The sequence below is a fragment of the Blastomyces dermatitidis genome (genome assembly GCF_000003525.1).
Source record: "Blastomyces dermatitidis ER-3 genomic scaffold supercont1.8, whole genome shotgun sequence".
Lineage (NCBI taxonomy): Eukaryota > Fungi > Ascomycota > Eurotiomycetes > Onygenales > Ajellomycetaceae > Blastomyces > Blastomyces dermatitidis.
Window position 1 is genome coordinate 2,909,145 of NW_025544781.1, and position 19,773 is coordinate 2,928,917.

The window sequence follows — 19,773 nt, forward strand, 5'->3', positions numbered from 1 at the left end:
TCTGAATGTCTTTATAATAATATATCTAAATAATGTGATGATATACTCTGTGAAGAAGGAAGAACACACTGAGCATGTATAAAGTGTGTTAAAGGTCTTAGATGAGACAGAACTGTATATTAAGCTTATGAAGTGCAACTTCAGTGTCTGTTGAATTAATTTCCTAGAATATGTAATCACTGCAGATGATATTCAGATGAAATCTTTATAGATTGAGACTATTTTATCATGATTAGAGTCAACTAGTATTCATGAGATTCAGATCTTTCTGAGCTTTGTGAATTTCTATAGATGATTTATCTTTGTATTTATAAGAATCTTCTTGATTCTTACAGATATGCTGAAGAATGAAAATAAGAAGAAGTTATTCTATGAATAGAGAATGAAAAGATTGTTGAGAAGAAAGAACTATAAGAACTTTCTTACTTCAGAAGCTCACAGAGTCTTTGTAAGATTGAAACAGACATTTGTAAATACAGTGATACTATTTCACTTTGATTTCTTACTCTTAATTAGATTAGAGACAGATGTCTTCTTCTTTACAATTTTAGAAATAGTCTCATAACTATAGTTAAATGAGAACTAAGTTTCAGTGATCTTTTTCTTATAGAAGATGTAACTCACAGAGATTAACTATAACATTCATAATCAGAAGCTTCTTATAATAGTGAAATTCTTTCATCACTGATATCACTACTTTAAGAGCCTTGTGACAGTGATTACTGTTAGAACTGATCATAACAGCTTATAATAGTTTACTTCAATCAAGAAACTCTCACAGTGACAGATTCACTGAGCTCAGAAACTGAGTGAGTTCTGATTCAAGATAGAATATATCAAGAGAACTAAGAACTCAGTGAATGAATTCTCTCACAGATCAGACTCTGTTAAGAAGATCAGAATAACAGATATAGAGAGACTAGAGAAGACAGAAAAGCTTTACAGAATGCTTGAACTGAGTGTTGTAAAGAGATTGACTGAAGAGTCTCTCAATTCTCTGTAAGAGAAGAGAAGAGAGAGAAAGAAGAAATCTGTACAACTACTCTCTATAACACTGAGAGTCAACACTCTGAGAATCTTCATAAGAATTCTTGAAGAGAGTATCTATAATCTGAAGAGTTTGCAGACTTTGAGAAGCACTGTAGAAGATCTGATATAAGAGAAAACAGAGTATAAGTCTTTGTAAAATCTTCTATTCAGATTGTCTGAACTGTAACTGAAGAATGAATATACTCAGTATATTCAGAAACTGCTCACAGCAGAGATCAACTCTGCAGAAATAAAGAATTAAAGAGACTTAAATAATCTCTTGCAAAGAGAGAGCTGAATTTATATACCTATAAATGAGTTTCTATACATAGAACTTATCAAAAGATATCATGACTCTTCTCTAGCAGATCATTTTACAGACACTAGAACTCATGAGTTACTTGTAAGAAAATACTTCTGATCAAAGATATGAGAACTTGTGAAGAAGATAGTGAATTCTTGTACTATTTATCAGAGTTCATGAGTAGTGTGATTCAGACTATATAAAGAACTTACTCCTCTACTCATTCTGTGAGAACCTTGAAAACAGCTAGAAATGAATGCTCTTATAAGTCTCTCTGAAAACAAGAACATATATAATGCCTGCTTTGACAGTGTGCTGATGATAGTGAATTACTTTATCAAGATAACATACTTTATATTCATCTGTAAGAACTTGAAGTTAAAGAATTTAACTTATATCTACATTTATAATGTGATCTGATTGCATGAATTGTCTATAAATATTATCTCAGATAGAGAATCAATCTTTACAGAAGAGTTCTGATCTGATCTGATAACTATACTGAAGATCTTATGAGATCTAAGTATGACTTTTCATCAACATGTGATTTAAAGGTTGCTTAAGTCAGTGTACGATTACAGGCGTATGCCGGCTTCTTATATATTGTAATATTGTACGCTAAATTAATTAGCGGCTGCTATGGCCCCTTTACACTTGTACATGTACACTAGTAGTTCGGAAGCGGCTGCATTATTATTCAACAGTTATATGTTCTTCTGAACCACATCCTTCTTCATCAGATTTAATCACGCTCATGTGATCATATTGTATACTCTAGCTTTATGCGGATTAGCTCATCACTAGTATTCTATGATCATGTGATCTATCTCTGATTCAGCTAGCATTCTATGTACACTCTTACAAAGAAACTTTCACTATATTATATCACTCATTCACTAACTTTTTTCATTCTTCAATCATCTTCTTCATCATCATTATTATTGAATATTACTATCTCATTCAAGATTTCTATTTCTTCTTCTGTTCAACTCTTTCTGTCTGTTCATCTATCATATTGTATGTGTTTCTGGTAATGACTCTCTATTTTCATAACAAGTGTCATTATAGTGCTTATACTGAGCAGTTTATTAGCAGTAAGTGTAACATATTGTGAAATGTATATGATCAGGACTTGTTTATCTTCTAACAATTGCCAGAACATACTATTATGAATGGCATATCTTCTTTATCTTCTTGTACATCTCTGACTACATATGCAGTGTTGTTACAAGAGCAGCTTGCAGCTCTTGAATTTCTTGCAGATCTCAAGTTTTGAGATTTTCTTTGTTTTTGATGTTTTTCAGATGACATGATGTTGAAAATAGATTAAACATGTAATATATGAAAATGAATGAGATATGTATGATAATATTTGTCTTTTACAGCTGACTCTTACAATTGATGATTAATTCATTATCTCTTTTCTTACACTTTTTCTTTATCTGCTAGTCACTACTCTTATGTGATCTCTATATAATACAGTGTTCAGTGACTAGGTTCAGCAGCTTTCATCTTTTGTAATTCTGTCTTATGTATTATACTATCTCTCTTCACCTGCTCAGATCACTACAGTGAACAGCTCATTGAAACTAATCTCACTTAATCTCTAAGTGTTCTCAGAGATCAAGATGACTTGGTTTCATGCATTTATAAATGTTTCAGATAGTTTGTCCTCTGTGATCTCTGTGATTGAACTGATGTAAATAGTCAAATCTAACTCTGAATTTCTTTTTCTTCTGTGATCTGATCTATGTACAAGTCTGCTGCTTTGAGATCACTCTTTATCATGTTATATCTGCTATCTGTGATGTGTTATTATACAATCAGCTACAGTCTTATTACTTATTGAAGTGTGATATTTATCTGATTTCTTCATTTCTTCTCATTCTTTTCTTATAATTGTAAAAAGATTGAAATAAGTGAGATTATCTGATTCATAAGTGTCTATGATTTCTCTTACTTTGTAAGACTTTTCAATTATAAGTTTCTTCTTTTTTAACACTGATGATAGTGCTGTAGATAATTATAATCTGCTCAGATCTTGTATCTTTACTTTCATAATTTATAAATTATTAATTAAGTTGTGTAAGATCTGTTTCTCTGATTCTTTCAATGTGTACATTCTCAGAGAATGTGATTTGAGTATCTTATATGACTCAAATCATCTAGATTGAAACTTCTCAGAACTCTCATTATATATAAGAACTCATATTCTCATCTTGAGACTTGATTTCTTAACAAGTGAGTCTCATATTCTTTTCAATTGAATTACTCGGTTCAGAAGTAACTCATTAACTTTTATATGTGTGTGACTGATCTCTTTCAATCTTGATTCTGTGTCTGTGACTGTTGTTTTCTCTCTCATCTTTTTCAAAGCATTCTCCGGGATGCGCGGATGCAATTCATACAACAGATAGAATGATGAACACTTGATAACTGCATGCTGCTAGATTCGTGTGACTAACAGCATCTGACCGAGATATTCATCTCATAATCTTGTAGACTTGCTCACTAGATATTTTGTCAGCATGTTGCTCAAGATTCTATTCAAGTGTTTCATCTTCCTGTTTATCTGTGAATGATATAATGTTGGTCTACAATATCTTGTCTATAACTAGCTCATGAAATGCCTCATCACTTCTTCTACAAGGTTCATATCATTATCAGTTAAGATCTCACACAGTATTTCATAGTTGATATAGATCTTATCATGTAGAAACTTCATCATCATCTTCTCTGTCATCTCTGAAACTGCTTTCACAACTGGTCAGTTAGTAGTGTAATCAATAGCAGTGATTATTCATTGATTTTTATTTGATATTTACAGCAATATGTCTATGAGATTCATTCTTCATTGTTTAAACAGTTGTATTATACACTTCATCTGATATTATACTTTCTCACATTCTAACTCTTTTCTAGATTCTTTCATAACCTGACAATTCAGACACTTATAAGTGTATGTCTGAATGTTCTCAGTCATGCTTGGCCAGTATACTCTTGATTTGAGTACACTCATGAGTTCAGAGCTTTCTAAGTGACTGAATTCCTTGTGCATGTGAGTCATCAAGTCATGTTAAAATGAAGATTCTAGATAGAGAGCTTCTGTATATTCTAGATTGTGATAAAGCATAATGTTATTTTTCAATTTTCTCAGCTTGAAGTTCAGAAGCATCTCTTCTACTACTTTTATAAAATACTTATTATTCAACATCTTGTCATTCTTTAAGCAAGAGATTATGACATTCACTTATTCTGATTTCTTACATCTTCTTAGCACATTTAATATGAATATCTCTTATACCTGGTTCACAGAACTCTTATCTATGAAATCAGATCTATGACTGATTGTATTAGATATCACAGTGTTCAATTTCTTTCAGTATTTGATATGAAGATTGTATGCTTAAAACTCTGAGATTCAATGTACTAAGTATTTAAAAGGTTTTATTATTGATTATAGATAGATGAGACTTTCATAATTCATAATTATCATTGTTGTATACCTGTTGTTAATATATCTATTCTATAATATCAGTGCATGCTTAATTACTAGCAATTTCTTTTCATACACTGAGTAATTGAGCTCAGTGTCTGATAGTTTTCTATCATTATATATCACTGAGTGCAGCTTGTCATTCTTGCTCATCTGTAGAAGAGTGTCTCTGATAGCTCATTTAAATACATTTATCTCAATGTAGAAAGGTTTATCATGATCTGATTGAATAAGTACTGAGAATATTATTATATATTCTCTCAGTGTGAGAAAAGCCTCTTCATACATAGTATTTCAGATGATTGAATAAAACTTCTTCTTTCACAGATTTGCATCTGTTTCTTTTAAGAGATCTGAGAGTGATGCAGATATTTATACAAAATTCTTGATAAATCTGCAGTAATATGAGATCAACTCAAGAAACTGTTATACATGATGTATATTTCTCAGCTATAATCAATTTGCTATAACATTCAATTTCTTCAGAATGAGATGTATACAGTCATTACTTACTACATGTTCTACAAACTTCAACTCTTCTATTTCAAACACACACTTTATTGATTTAATATAGAGCTTATACTCTGCTAGAGTTATAAGCACTTTATTAAGATGCTTCAGATATTTATTGTATGAGTTTGAAAAGACTAGAATATTATCAAGATATACAAGATATAAGATTTCATTCTATTTATAAAGAATTATATTCATCATTATTTGAAAGATGACAGATACATTTATCAGACTGAATGATATTATCAGAAATTCAAACTTTCTTCATTATATATTAAATACAGTTTGTGAAACTGACAGTTCATCTACATGAATCTGTTAGTATTCTGAGAGAAGATCAATCTTCAATAGATATTAAGTATTTTCAATCATATTCAACTATTATTGAATCTATGACAGTGAATATTCATTCTTAATCATAAGCTTATTAAGTGCTTGATAATCAATACACATTCATCACTTCTCATTCATCTTTTTCATGAATAGAACTGAAAAGCCTCACATACTTGATGAGAATTATATGAAATTACATTCTAGAAGATCTGTGATCTGACACTTCTGTTCTTCAAGATGCATTTGTGACAGAGAGTATGCATTCTGATTAACTGATTTTGTATTCTCTGTGTCAATCTCATGTACAAATTCTCATTCTGATGACAATTTCAGTGAAAGATCTGTTTAAAAGATCTTTTCATGCTTCTTCAGAAGCTTCTTCATATGCTTATTCTCTCATATATTTTTTATCTTGATTTTCTCTGCTTCTGAGTTCTGTATAACATACAGAATGCTTTCAGATGAGGTCTTGCAAATCATTCTCTTTACTTGTTAATGTGTAAGCAGATTTAATTCTTCTATATCAGAGACATGAAATGTTCTTCTCATATCAGTTGATAGAATTGTATGAATCATTTTCTTTCTATCAGTCAACTGCATATAGCATGTACATCATTGATCTGTGATTGAACCTTTGAAATCAATTGAGTCTGAGATAAGATCATATTCCATGTTCTGCAGCTCTCACACTCAAATATAGCAAGATCATTCTCTGAAGTGCAAGAGAACTCTTACTTTTGCAGGTGATATCTGGATATTTATATGGTATGTGGTGGCGTACGCGGTGGAGCTTCGGGGCGGAAGAATATATACACGTTCGTAGCAGCCGAGGATCGGTTGATCGAGAATGGCCGAGAATCGTAGTGGCGATCGAGAATGGCCGAGGGTCGGCAATCGAGAATGGCCGAGGATCTGAGCGTAAGTGGAATCTGTGGAGTGTAACGGAATAGTCTATATGATTGATCGGGCGCAGCCCGCCACACCTGCTTCTTCTTTACATTTACAGAATTCAGAGAGTCATCTAACATGAGCATCTCTTTCACTTTGAAGACTTTTCATAGAATATCAGTGAGTGTCTCTGAGCTCACTGATTCTGCTAGTTTTTTGACTCTCTTGCTTCTCTTGACTGCACACACTGAGTGTAATCTTTTATATCATGATTTTAATATCTGCAGTTGAAGCAAGCTTGATACTCATGATATCAAGATTTTCACTCAGAGAATTTCTTTTTCAGAGAATTCAGTGCTTTAATGATAATATTCAGATCTAGATTTATTGTATTCAGATATATAACTTATGTTATAGAAGTCTGATTACTCATTCTTCACTGAGATATACTTGATTGCAGTATTTTCTGTTATAATTGACTCACTTATTTCTGTATAATGAGAATGTTGTATACTTTCTTCACTGTATCTGACTGTGAGATTAAGTATTTTCATTCTACTCTTAACTCAGATATAAGACTATGAATGAAGATCTGTAAATAGAAAGATATTGAAAGCTCTTTATTCAATATAAGATAGTATAAACTGAAGTATGTGAAGTATAATATAAGATTATTCACTTATCTACACTCAGTGAAGTATTTATAATACTTATCTCATACATTCACTTCTTCAAAGTTGTGTAAGATTTATTTGAAAAACTCATTTTATATTCATAAGAATGAATATCACTTCAGATCTGTGAGATTCATCTTTTCATCAGTTATTTATAATAACTTCACTTTTTTATATAGAAACACAGCAGATTTTAAGACTTGTTAAAATTCTGTTAACTATCTATCTGTAAGTTCATATTTAATCTGATAATATGATTATATCTGACTTAGTCAGCTGATTACAGCATTATTTTTTCAGTTGTTATTGAAGCTTGATAACTCTGACAAATCTCTCAGCTTGATATATTTTATGCTCAGATTCTCATTCTGTGCAGTGATCTCTGATAATGTGTACACTTCTGAAGAGATTATAAATGATTATGATAAGATCTTCAGATTTAGTGTAGTTATCTGTCTGTGTAAATATTTAATCTTCTACTACAGATCTAAGATCTGATTTTCTCTATTCTTATTAATAGTGATTATTGTGTCAGTGAAGCTCTTTATAGTGAATACTTGATTCACAGTGAATGTCAATTATTATTTGACTTTCATCTTAATCTGTCACTGCATACACAAGGCCTTGATCTTGTTTAGAATTCTTGTACATGTACAGAGCTTTGATTTCAGTTCAGCAGTCTCAGCTGCTTTTCTTACTGTCTTGAGTAAACTCTCTGAGAGGTTCTGCATATCTTCTGATTCAGATAGCAGAGAAGAGTGTTGTTCATATTAACTAGAGAAGATATTCATTTCAGTGATTTCTCATTGATTGTACAATGTCTATCATTATATCACTGTATCATTATATGATTTCTGTTATCATTGTATAACTCTGATGATGGCCACCTCTCTCTTTTTATTCTTCTTTTGAGTAGAGAGTGAACTTCTTTGAATCTGGTTCACTGCTCTCATTCTCTTTCTCACATCTCATCTGTTTGCATCTTATATGTGATATTCACCTGAGTGTGGAGTTTTCCCTCAACAAGTGAAGCAGTATTAATCAGATGCTCTTTCACTCATCACTCTTCATACACTATCTTTTAAGATGTTCTAGAATCACACTGACATGATAACTACAAATCACTTCATAGATGAAATTATCACACTCTGAAGAAGTCTGTGCTTCTTATCAGTTTTTAGACATGCTATCAGATGTGATTCAAAGATTGCTTAAGTCAGTATATAATTACAGGTGTACACCGGCTTCTTATATATTGTAATATCATACACTAAATTAATTAGCAGCTGCTATAGCCCCTTTACACTCATACGCGTACGCTAGTAGTTCGGAAGCGGCCGCGTTATTATCCGACGGTCGTACGTTCTTCCGAACCACAAACAGACAGATGATCAGACAGAATACCTGATAAGTATATTAAAACAGTATCTGTGATGCTTTGTTAATTACAATCAGAATAACTGAGTGTATTGATTATTACTCACAGAGTTTGTATATAATAACTCAAAGTATATCAGCATAGATAAAACTCTCTTTGAGATACTTACTGAGACTTATCTGTGAATAATCTTGATAAACTTATGAGAGTATACTATAGAGTATGATAATATCTGTGAATAAGCTGAGAGAATTCAGAAGATCTGAGAGAAAGTCTGTAAATTCTTGAGAAAGACTCAAGAGTATTAGAAGAGATACTATGACTTCAAGTATATTATAAAGTGTTTTAAGAAAGATGATAGAGTCTGACTGAGTCTAGAAAATATTATTATATAGAGATCTAGTAAGAAGCTGAATCTCTTATAGACAGAGTCTTATAAGATTATAAAGAAAGTTAGCTTATAGTTCTACAGATTGAAACTATCATCTGAGTTACAGATATATAATATTTTTCATATCTCTTTACTTTATAAATATAAGGAATTCTCAGAAGAGAACTCTGTGACTTATCACTCTATTTATAAAACACTAGAGAGTGAAAGAGAATATCAGATTAAAGAAATTATTAACTCAGAGAAGTGAGATTATGAGCTCTGATTCAAGATTCAGTGATAAGAGTATTCTGATAAGATGAATAAGTTCACTTAAAAATCATTCAGACAGATAAGATATCTGTAGAAGCTGAGATATAACTTTCATACTGTGAATTCTGATAAGTCAGAATGATACAGTCTTCACTAAGAATCTGATTATAATAAAAATATTAACACTGTCATTTATAAGTTCTAGTCTATAAGATAATAAATTTCTACTGAAGTGAACAGTCTGTGATATATATAAGAAAAGAAGAAATTATACTCTTATTAAAACTAAAAAACAAGAAAATAAACAGAGTCATGAACATAATTTAGAGATTAATAAAGAAAAAATAAAGAAAATTCACACTTATATTCTTAATATCTGTGACACTTAATCTCTTCACAACTATCAATTTTCTTCTTTAAAGAAGCAGAGAGTATCATATCTATAGTACAGACAATTGTTATATTTAGTATAAACACTGTCAGAAATGCACAGACTTCAGAGAAGCTGAACATCAGAATATATACAGTTGTAGCAGAGTCTTGAAGACTGACTATCTATACATGTGATCAGATATTTCTCATGAAGCTATATCTACTCTCTCAGTTGTACTGAAGTATTCAGTCTGAAAACAATTGAGATGTGAAGAGAAAGCTCATCTGCTCAGATTAACTTCTATTATAAATTAATAATATTTGTATTGTCTTGATTATCTGAATTTTACAGATACTTGAGAACTCATCTCTCATTAACAATGAGATTGTGAAAATATGCTGCAGCATGAGAATCATTAATAGAAAACCTAGACATATTTATATATGTCTGATCAGAGATTGTGTAGGTAGAAGAGAGATAATTATAGACCTGCAGAACTGTAGAAGATACTGATAACACTGAGAGCTTTATAAGAACTATTAGCTAGAATCTGTAAGAAATTACTTATAAGAAGACTTACAGTAAAGAGAGAAACTGTACTACTTAAAGTCAGAGACTAATCTGAGAAAGATATGAAGTTAACTACTGATCTGAAGATCAGGTGTGATAATAAGACTGAGAAAGATGAAGACACTGTTATAAGCAGTGATACTTCTGCTTCATCAGCTGATAAAAAGTAATCAGAGAAGTTGCAGAAACACTCATAAGAAGCTTAGTAATAGTCAGACATTATTTATAAAGATGTTGAAATTGAAAAATTTTTATTCTTGAGAAGTTCTTGAATTAATATATGAACATTGTCAGAAACACTCTCTCTCTGTTATCTGAATAAAAATACTTTACAGATGAATGAGAATACTTACAGTTTATAAGAATAAAAGCTGTTATAGAAAAAGAAAAAAGAAGATGAGATTTCACAGACAGATCTGAGATATTTATACTACTCTAAAGAGATTTACTTACACTGTGAGTGATTCTGTGAAACAGTCAAATCACTCTAGTAAATAAGAGTAATTATGAATCACAGATCTGAATCTTTCTATATAACTATAAAAAGTAATTATAGACTGTAGACATCTTGATTCTACAATTCTACAGAGTTAATAAAAGAATGAAAAATTTCTCATAATTCTACAGTGTCAAAGAACAATGATTCATGAAAATAAGTGAAAGATTAACTTACAAATACTTCTCTTTAATAAGAATAATCTCATAGAGAGTGATTCATCTATGAGATGAATCTGTGTGATAATTATATAAGAATCATATAAAAATGATTAAGAGTCAACTGAAATTCTTCTGTATGAAAGATATGAGATGAATCTGTGTAGTAGTTAGAGAAGAATCTGTAGATTATAAAGAATCTCATAGAATAAGAAACTGAGTGACAGACTCTTTTCTCTTTATAATAACAAGGATTTTTTCTCACTGAGGTTTTTTATAGATATAAAGAATTTTTAGTGAGTATCACTGCAGTGCTGAGCTGATTCTATGAAGTCACTCAGTGAAAGGCTTCACAGATGAAGTCTTAGAGAGGAAGAAATATGTAAGAAATCTCACTTCTCATAAATTCTTTATCTCTATTTTTATCTCTTATATAATTAATACGGCTAGCGGCTCTTGACTACACACAACTATATAGACTGAAGTTTATAAATACTATTTATAACTCAGCTTGAATGCTATTATACATTTCATTTCTATATTTTATCTTTCTACTGTGAATACTTCTAGTAGTTAACAGTACATATCACGTCAAGCTGCAAACACCCGAATAATCGCCTGCGAGTACTTATTCTTACACTTGACTATTCTCTTCAGTTTTAGATTTGCTTTGAGCTTCATCTTTTCTCCAGTTCTTTTGAGTTCTTGAAGTAAACATACATTCTTTTGAGCTAGATGCATGTTTTTCTTTGCAATTAGAGTATTTAAGCAGAGTGTGTTGATATATTTCATCTCTTTTTGAGCATGTTTCATATTTATACTCACTAGTTTTATGATCTCTGACACAGAATGCACATTTTGAGTCTCTGAAATAGAGTATTGTAAAGTGTTCATATCTTTGACAGTTTGAACACTGTGTTTAAGCTTTGAGATTCATTCTTAAGTCTTTGTATTTATGAACTCTCATTTTCAAACCTGACACTCTTACTTCAGAGATCTTTGACTGTTCAAGTATCTTTGTATATACTAGAACAGAGACATTTCTTCTACTTTGTCTGAACTCAATTGAATTTAGTCATACAGGCTCTTTTCTCAGTTGAATAGAGTTGTATTCTTCTAATTCATTTTTGAGAAGTAGTATTTCTTCTTCACAGTCAAAAATTTCAACTGAAATATTATGAAGAATGAATTTGTCTCACTTTTCATCTCTCTCAGATAGAATTTTTGTGTTTAATAAAGATTCTACTGCTGATTTTCAGAGATTCTCATTCTGAATAAGAAATTCTGCACTGAATTCAGACATTGTAGTCAGAATGATAGAGTTTTCAAAGAAGAATGACTCAATTGAAGCTATAACTGATTTTTGAACTTCAATATCAGTTATTAACTGAGAAAAGAACTGCTGATTAATTTCATTTCTGATTCTGAAAATGAGATTTGAGTTTAGCTTGTTCCTTTGCAAGATGTCCTGGTTTGAGACTTTGAGAATAAGTCTTCTATTTCTGGAGATTTGAAAGTTTTTCTTCTTTTACATTTTTTTCTTCACTTTTCTATCAATAGAAGTATGAGCATTATTCTTCTTAGTTTTCTCAGGATTTTGAGCATGTTTTGAGATAGCAGGTTTAGAGATAGCAGATTCAGCTGCTTGAGCATATGTTTTCTTCTGATTCAAAGAAGAAAAAGTAGAAAAGAAGAAAGAAGAGTAAGATGAGAAGTCAGTGATTGTACTAGAAATTTTCAATGTTTTTTGAACTGTGTTTGAAATTCTGAGTTTGAACTTGATCATCTTCTGTAGTTGTCTATTCTGAGCATGAAGAATTAACAGAACTTCTTTATTTATCTCACTCAGACACTGCTTTTCAAGAATCTTGCTTGCTTTTTCAAGTTTCTGTATTTCAAGAACTTGTTATTTCTCTATTTCTTCTTTCTTTCTTCTCTTCAGAATTTCAATCTCAGAAATAGTATTTAAGAAAGCATTTTTTTCCACATCAACTGAGTGTATTTTTGAACTCATTGTTCTCACTCAATGAAAAGTTGATCAGACTGTTTCAATTAAGATATGTATTGAACTCTTTTGAAAAGTTGATCAGACTTTTTCAATTAAGAGGTTTCTAAGTCTGTTTTCAATTGAAAAGTTGATTAGACTGTTTCAAAAGAAGAATAAAAGACTTTTGTGTATAAAACACCTGATTTTTTTCACACTAGTTCAGTAACTAGGTTAGATTTTTGAAGAGAATCTAATAAACTAAAATTGATTTTTAAGATAAATTAATAAAATCTTTACAATCTCTTTCTTGGGATACAGTGAGAAAAAGTATGATATCAATTGATAATAAATCAGATAATATGACAGTTTTTGAGAGAAAAACTGACAAAAAATAAATCAATTTTTTGTCAAGAAAGTGATTAAAACTATTCAATTTTATTCTAAATTATTCAATTCTTCTCACACAACAAGTGTGCAACTCAAATCAGTTAATAAAGAGTGTAAAAAAGAATTAAGTATTAATGAAAGCTCTTCAGCCACTGAAAAAGTAATTCTTACTTAAAAGAATATGAAATTATGACAGAAAACAGCTCTGTTTTTAATTCTTTGTAAGAATATTGTATAAAACTCAGAGAAAAACATCTTACTTTTTCAAGAGAAGTAAAAAACTATTTCTAAGATCTTTTTTTTTACACTAACTGCTGCAGAAGAATGAGATGAAAACTGCTAAGATATATACTACTGTATACTCTCTATCAAGACTTTCTCTCTTCAGAGTCTTGATATTATAGAGAATATAAGTCTGTTTCTATATAATAATATAAATATTGTCAGCAGGATGTAGAGGAACTGGTTATTTATATCTCAAAATAGAAGACTTTGTCAATGATTATATCAATATAGAGTTAATTCTCAAATTCAATAGAAATCTAGTGTTGCTGTTCTCAATCCCTTGCAGAATCTATTGAATATTAAGATATTAAAACTATAAGATAACAAGAACATAGGAAATACAAAGAAGTGACAATTAGATACATGCAATAATAACTTCTCAGCTCAGAAACATAGAGTGATTTTATTAAAGTGATTTGTACACCTCTGTATTTATTAGAAATCTGAGGTGCTTGAGTTCCGGATTTTAATGTATCCCCTGCGGGTTTCAAACCCACATATCTTGGTTTTTCATGCCAAGGCGCTACTGAGTGACTGCATTAATTATTCAGCCACCGGGGCAAGAATAACTTATCTTTATAATATAAAAATAGAGAATTGCTGCAATTATTTATTCTAGTAATAAAGATCTGTTTTCTATATGTATCTCTGATACAGATTATATAATAACTGTATATAAAGAATATCAACAGTGCATGTATTAAATGAAGATAATATTATAAAACTAGTAAGTTTTTTATTTATTAAGAGATAATAATTTTTTAATAATACTTCTATTCTTTAATTGATTAGCAGAAGCTAACAGAGAAGAAGAGAATTAAGATCTTATTCAGATCTTGAATATACTTTATAATTCAGAATATTAAGAAGACAGTTCTACTCTCTGAGTATGTTAATCTGCTTAGCCCCGGTGGCTGAATGATTAATGCAGCCATCTGATAGTGCCTTGACATGAGAAATCAAGATGTGTGGGTTTGAAACCCGCAGAGAATACATTAAATCCAGAACTCAAGCACCTCAGGTTTCTAATAAATACAGAGGTGTACAAATCACTTTAATAAAATTGCTCTATGTTTCTGAGCTGGGAAGTTATTCTCGCATGTATCTAATTGTCACTTCTTTGTATTTTCTATGTTCTTGTTAAGTTGTTATCTTAGCGTGGTCTCAACACCTGTATTTCCTTCTGTATAATCAACACTTGGCCTGTATTTAACATCACGCAAGGACTCATTATAAGCTCCGCTTGCATATGAGTATAATAAAAGAATAATAATAATAATAATAATAATAATAATGTTAATCTGCTTATTACTGAGATGAAATCTGAGACAGCAGATCAGAAAATACAGAATTTTAAGATATAGATTAATCTAGCTGAGAGAGAGTAGCAGAAACTCTTCTCTAAGAAGACAGTAGAGAGAGATTTTAAGATGATTATTATCTCAGATAAGAAGAAGAAGAAGAAGAAGAAGAATAAGAAGTAAATTATAAAGAATAATAAGAAGAATGAGAAAGAGTAGAAAGATAATAAGTAGAAAAAGTTTTTTTCTTTTTATATTAGTTAGTTATAAGTTCATAATTATTAATAATTGAAATTAATTTTGAGTTTTTAAAAATTATTATACAAGTTATAATCAAATCAGAAATAATATATATATTTATATATATATTTAACTATCATGATTCACAAATCACTATAATGTATAAGTATTAACATTTTTTCAACATTAATATTTATAATATTAATATATTTTTAATAATATTATCTAATAATATAATTTAGTAATACTCTCTTTCACAATATTAATATATTTCAAGAAATATAACAGAGATTAATTAAGATTATTTATTTACTTTTATATATTGATAATATTCAATCTGAGTTAGTACTAAAATTATAACTAAGCTAAGAAAAAAAAGAAATAAGATTATTTTCTCTTATATTAATTCTTCTTACACACATCAGTGATTAGTTATTAAAAATAAATTATCATCTTTTTTAAATTATTATTATATCTTCTGAATTCACTTCTTTCACTTCTTTTACTTCTATTGAAGATTCATAAACTCTTTAAGAAATCACTATAAATTATAAAGTCTATATTATTTATGTGAAAGATGTAAAGCTTATGTGATTGAAAGATTACTAGCTTGTGAAAAGTTATATAGTGAAAGGATTAGTAAGCCAGATCACATGACCTGACATCCTCACTCACCAGAGTAACTATACACAATGCTATATACAAAATTCGCCTTCAAATCAAGTACAGATATAAAAAATGACTGGAAAATGTGTAGCAATGAAAAATCAGTCATAATATACATTATTTTTTATTTCTCTATTCCTCTATCTTCTTTATATTCTCTTTTCAACACATATATTTCAAACAGTTGATCTCTTTAACACAGGCCTTGTAATAATACTTTCATTCCATGAAAGCTTTGACATGTGTGAGGTTTTTCAGAATCAGAAGTGCAGTAATCTTGAGATCAGTGAGTAGGTCTTTAAGACTGTTCCTCACTGAAGCTTTTCTCACTATAGTGATATTTCTTATAGATGTTGAAGAATCATCAGATTCAACTGTGAGTTCTGAGAAGTTCAGTGTATTCTGCACTAAAAGAGTAGATATTCTTGCAGAGATATCATAGTCAATCCATCAATTATTAGTGAGTATAAGAAATAATGAACACTCAGGTCGAATTTCCTCATCAATGAATAGATTATCAATTGATGAATCAGAAATTGCTGCAGTCTCTTGACAGGCTGCAGTCAGTAGGCCTGATGTCACTGAAGGAATCACTGCAGCCGCTTTATGAGCCGCATTGAGTAGAACCTTCAGGTTGTGTGAAGTAGTCAGTATCAATGAATCAGCAAGATGAAGGTCCTTCTGGAAGATGATGTCTTTTGATATGTATAAACACCCATTGAAGAGATCCTTGTGAGGTTCCATGAAACAGTCTGGCATATTGATAACCTCTGTGAGGTTTGTCATCTGATAGGTCTCTGATTCATCTGTAATGAATAGTTGGGTTTTACCCTCACTATTCTTTTCCTTCTTTTCTTTGAATTCCTTTATCCTTGCAGTGTTGTAGATCCTTCAATTATCTGGAGCACTGTCTGAATTGACCAATCAACAGGTGCCAAAGTGAGATCTCTCACAATCAGGACATGTAGGTGGATTTCCCAATCTCTGATGGTTTCAGAAGCCCTCTTGTGAACTGCCACAACCACGTTCAGTACGGCCTCCACGGTCCGGATTCGATGTATTGTTGTTTGAATTGGTAGGTGTAGTAGTCATTGTATCTGTTGTAGCTGTTGTAGCTGTGTTGGCCGCAGAATCTATATTCTGCAGATTCTTTTTATCTTTTGGAGGATCAAGCTGTGAACAGATTTCCTCCATGAGAAGATCAACATTCAATACCACAGCTGTGGATTTGGAATCCTGTATCTCCTCTATCTTCTTCTGAACATAATTCCTCCAATTGTTGGATAGAACTGAGTAGAAGGTATCAAATATTCACACATCTGAAGGGAAGGCATTCAACATCTCCAATTTCGTGATGGTGGACTGGAACTTATTGAAGAATGTATGTAGATTGGTGACCTGTGTGTCATCAAGAGACATGAATTCCAGAACTGCCTCACGGCATAACTGTGTTTTGAGGACAGAGTATTCCTGTTCAATCGCATTCCATAGGGTATAAGTGATCCGATTTTCATCATATTTGGAGAAACATGATCTGACACCTGCACCCAAGGAGTTCGAGATGAATGTGTAGAGCCACCGGTTTCTGGCGTCCCAGAATGATGCTCATTCATCATCTTTTTGTAGAGGGTTCTGAGTCTGTTGTTTCTCTATCATATACCAGCACTGTGCATCAATCAGTTTCAATTTCATGAAGATGCTTCATGTGGTGTAATTGAATGTGTCAGTTAGACTGTTTAATCTCACAGTATTCTTGACATCTTTCTTGAATTGAGAGATTGCCTTGCCAACACAGCTATCTGATTCATAAAGGTTGAATTCCAATCTTTCACTGAGATTAGGATTCCATGTGGCTGTTGATGTGGTGGCAGGATGATTGTTGACATTCTGTGATCAATCTGTAGAGAATCTCTGTTGACAGAGTTTTTCCAGTTGTAGTTCGAGTTCTAAGACTCTTTGCTTTCTCTTGTCCATCTCAAGTATCATCTTGAGATGTTCCATCTGTTGGTCTGATATTGCCTCGCTCAAACTGTTGAATTCATGAGAACCAGCTTCATCAAGCTGTCGAGTAGATCGGGGGGCCGGCCTGACCGTGTCAGGAGCTGTATTCAAACCAGCTTCGAATCGAGAGGGTGTTTTGACAATGGAGCTTTCAAAGGCTCCAGGAGGATGTTCATCAGTGAAACTTTCAAAGGCTCCAGAAGGATGTTCACTGGCAGAGCGTGAGTGTGAAGAATCATCATCATCAACTGCAACTGATCCAGTGGAAAGGACATGAGATCGCGAATGTGTGTGTGGGCGAGATTGTATTGAATCCACCATCTTGATATTCATTTATTGAATCCTTGCCAATATCATTCTCTTTTCTTGCTTTTTTGCAAATGTGGTGTGTTTTCTGCAAGCCTCTTTTTTAAGTGAGCAGTAGTATTATTGATCATCAAGATCTCAAACACATCAATACTGATAGAATAAGACAATTTTAACTCCTGATGGGCGTATCAAATGAAGCAGTAGTTCAAATAGATTATATTGACAAGGAATCCCGAATTGGCAGTGATTTTTGCACAAAACAAGTCTCATAACCTGTGGAAGGTGTAAAGCTTGTGTGATTGAAAGGTTGCTAGCTTATGGAAAGTTATATGATGAAAGAATTAGTAAGCCAGATCACGTGACCTGACAACTTATAATTCAACACAGAATACTCTCTTTTAATTATAATGAATAATTACTTCATTCTTCATATCTGATTTCAGATTATGAAATTTATGAAAAACTCAATACAAATATTAAGATGAACTATGAAATAATTATCAATAGATTATATTATAGATTACTAAAGAGTCATCTCTTTACTATAATCACTATAACTTTATTTAGAAATATTTATTATAAACTAATTATAGATCTGAAGAAATTTCTTAACATCTGAAGTCATCAGAATATAGATAATAAAAGAAAAATAATCAGAAAATTACTACTGAGCTGATAAGTTACTCTATCAGATAATAATTTTTGATAATACTAACTTTCTAATTTGAAGAAAATCATGTGAAAATAACTCTGTATCAGTACTCTGATTTCATAACTCTTATCTAATAACTTTTATAAATAATTACTTTATATATATATATCTCTGAATCTTTCTCTTTAATTAATTGAAAATTCTGAATTCTGAACACTTCTTTAAATGCTTAATTTAAATCTTTATATTTTATATCAATTCTGTCTTCAGTTCAATCTTGAGATACACTATAAAGTCAATATATAATATCTAGAATCAGAGTTGAAGAATCATTGAAAAGTATCTCTTACAGTGAATGTATAAACTAGTATAAACAATCTTATATTTATAAGAGTTATATATTAGTATATTGATGAGAACTGCACTTATTAAGAGACATGAATTGAATTTAAATCATTGATCAGTAGTCATACTGAGAATTATATAACAGAGATATTAATAACTATAATTAAAAATAACTATTAAAATATTAGTCTCAGTCTTCTTATAATTACAACTGATAATGCTGTGAATAACTACACTATGATAAAGAGCTTAAAGTAAAAATTGACTTTGTATTTCTAAAATAATAAATAAGATTATATCTTCTATATTACTTATGTGATTTAACTTGTAATATAAACACTGATAAAGAATCTTAATATTAAGATAAAGAATAATAAGATGACTGATTCTTGAAATAAGAATAAGATAAAAGTAATTACTTAAATAACTTTTATATTTACTTTATAAAAGATAATGTTTTTTAACAACACTTTTTAATATTATTTTTTAATAATACTTTTTGATAATACTACTGTTAATTTTGAATAGATTAACTAATAATTTAAATATCACAGATTTGAAACATTATTAATATAATTTATATCTTCTTTAAACAATAATAATAATTTTATGATATTTAATAAATAAACAAATCAGTTATATCACTGAATATCATACAGAATATTAGAATACAGTGAAGTTCAATATATAAGATAACTATTCAGACTCTTCAATTATATCAGATAATTAATTATTAAGTATAACA

The 19,773-nt window shown here is 30.6% G+C and overlaps 1 protein-coding gene across 1 annotated transcript; it reads right to left on the reverse strand.

Moving 5' to 3' along the window:
• Positions 1 to 17,587: 17,587 nt before the first annotated feature.
• On the reverse strand, positions 17,588 to 18,043 carry BDCG_07423 (uncharacterized protein; the record flags this gene model as incomplete). Its single annotated transcript, XM_045423214.1, has 1 exon — positions 17,588 to 18,043. The coding sequence occupies one exon, from the start codon at positions 18,041 to 18,043 to the stop codon at positions 17,615 to 17,617; it is 429 nt and encodes a 142-aa protein (XP_045278655.1). The 3' UTR covers positions 17,588 to 17,614.
• Between the last annotated feature and the right edge of the window lie 1,730 nt (positions 18,044 to 19,773).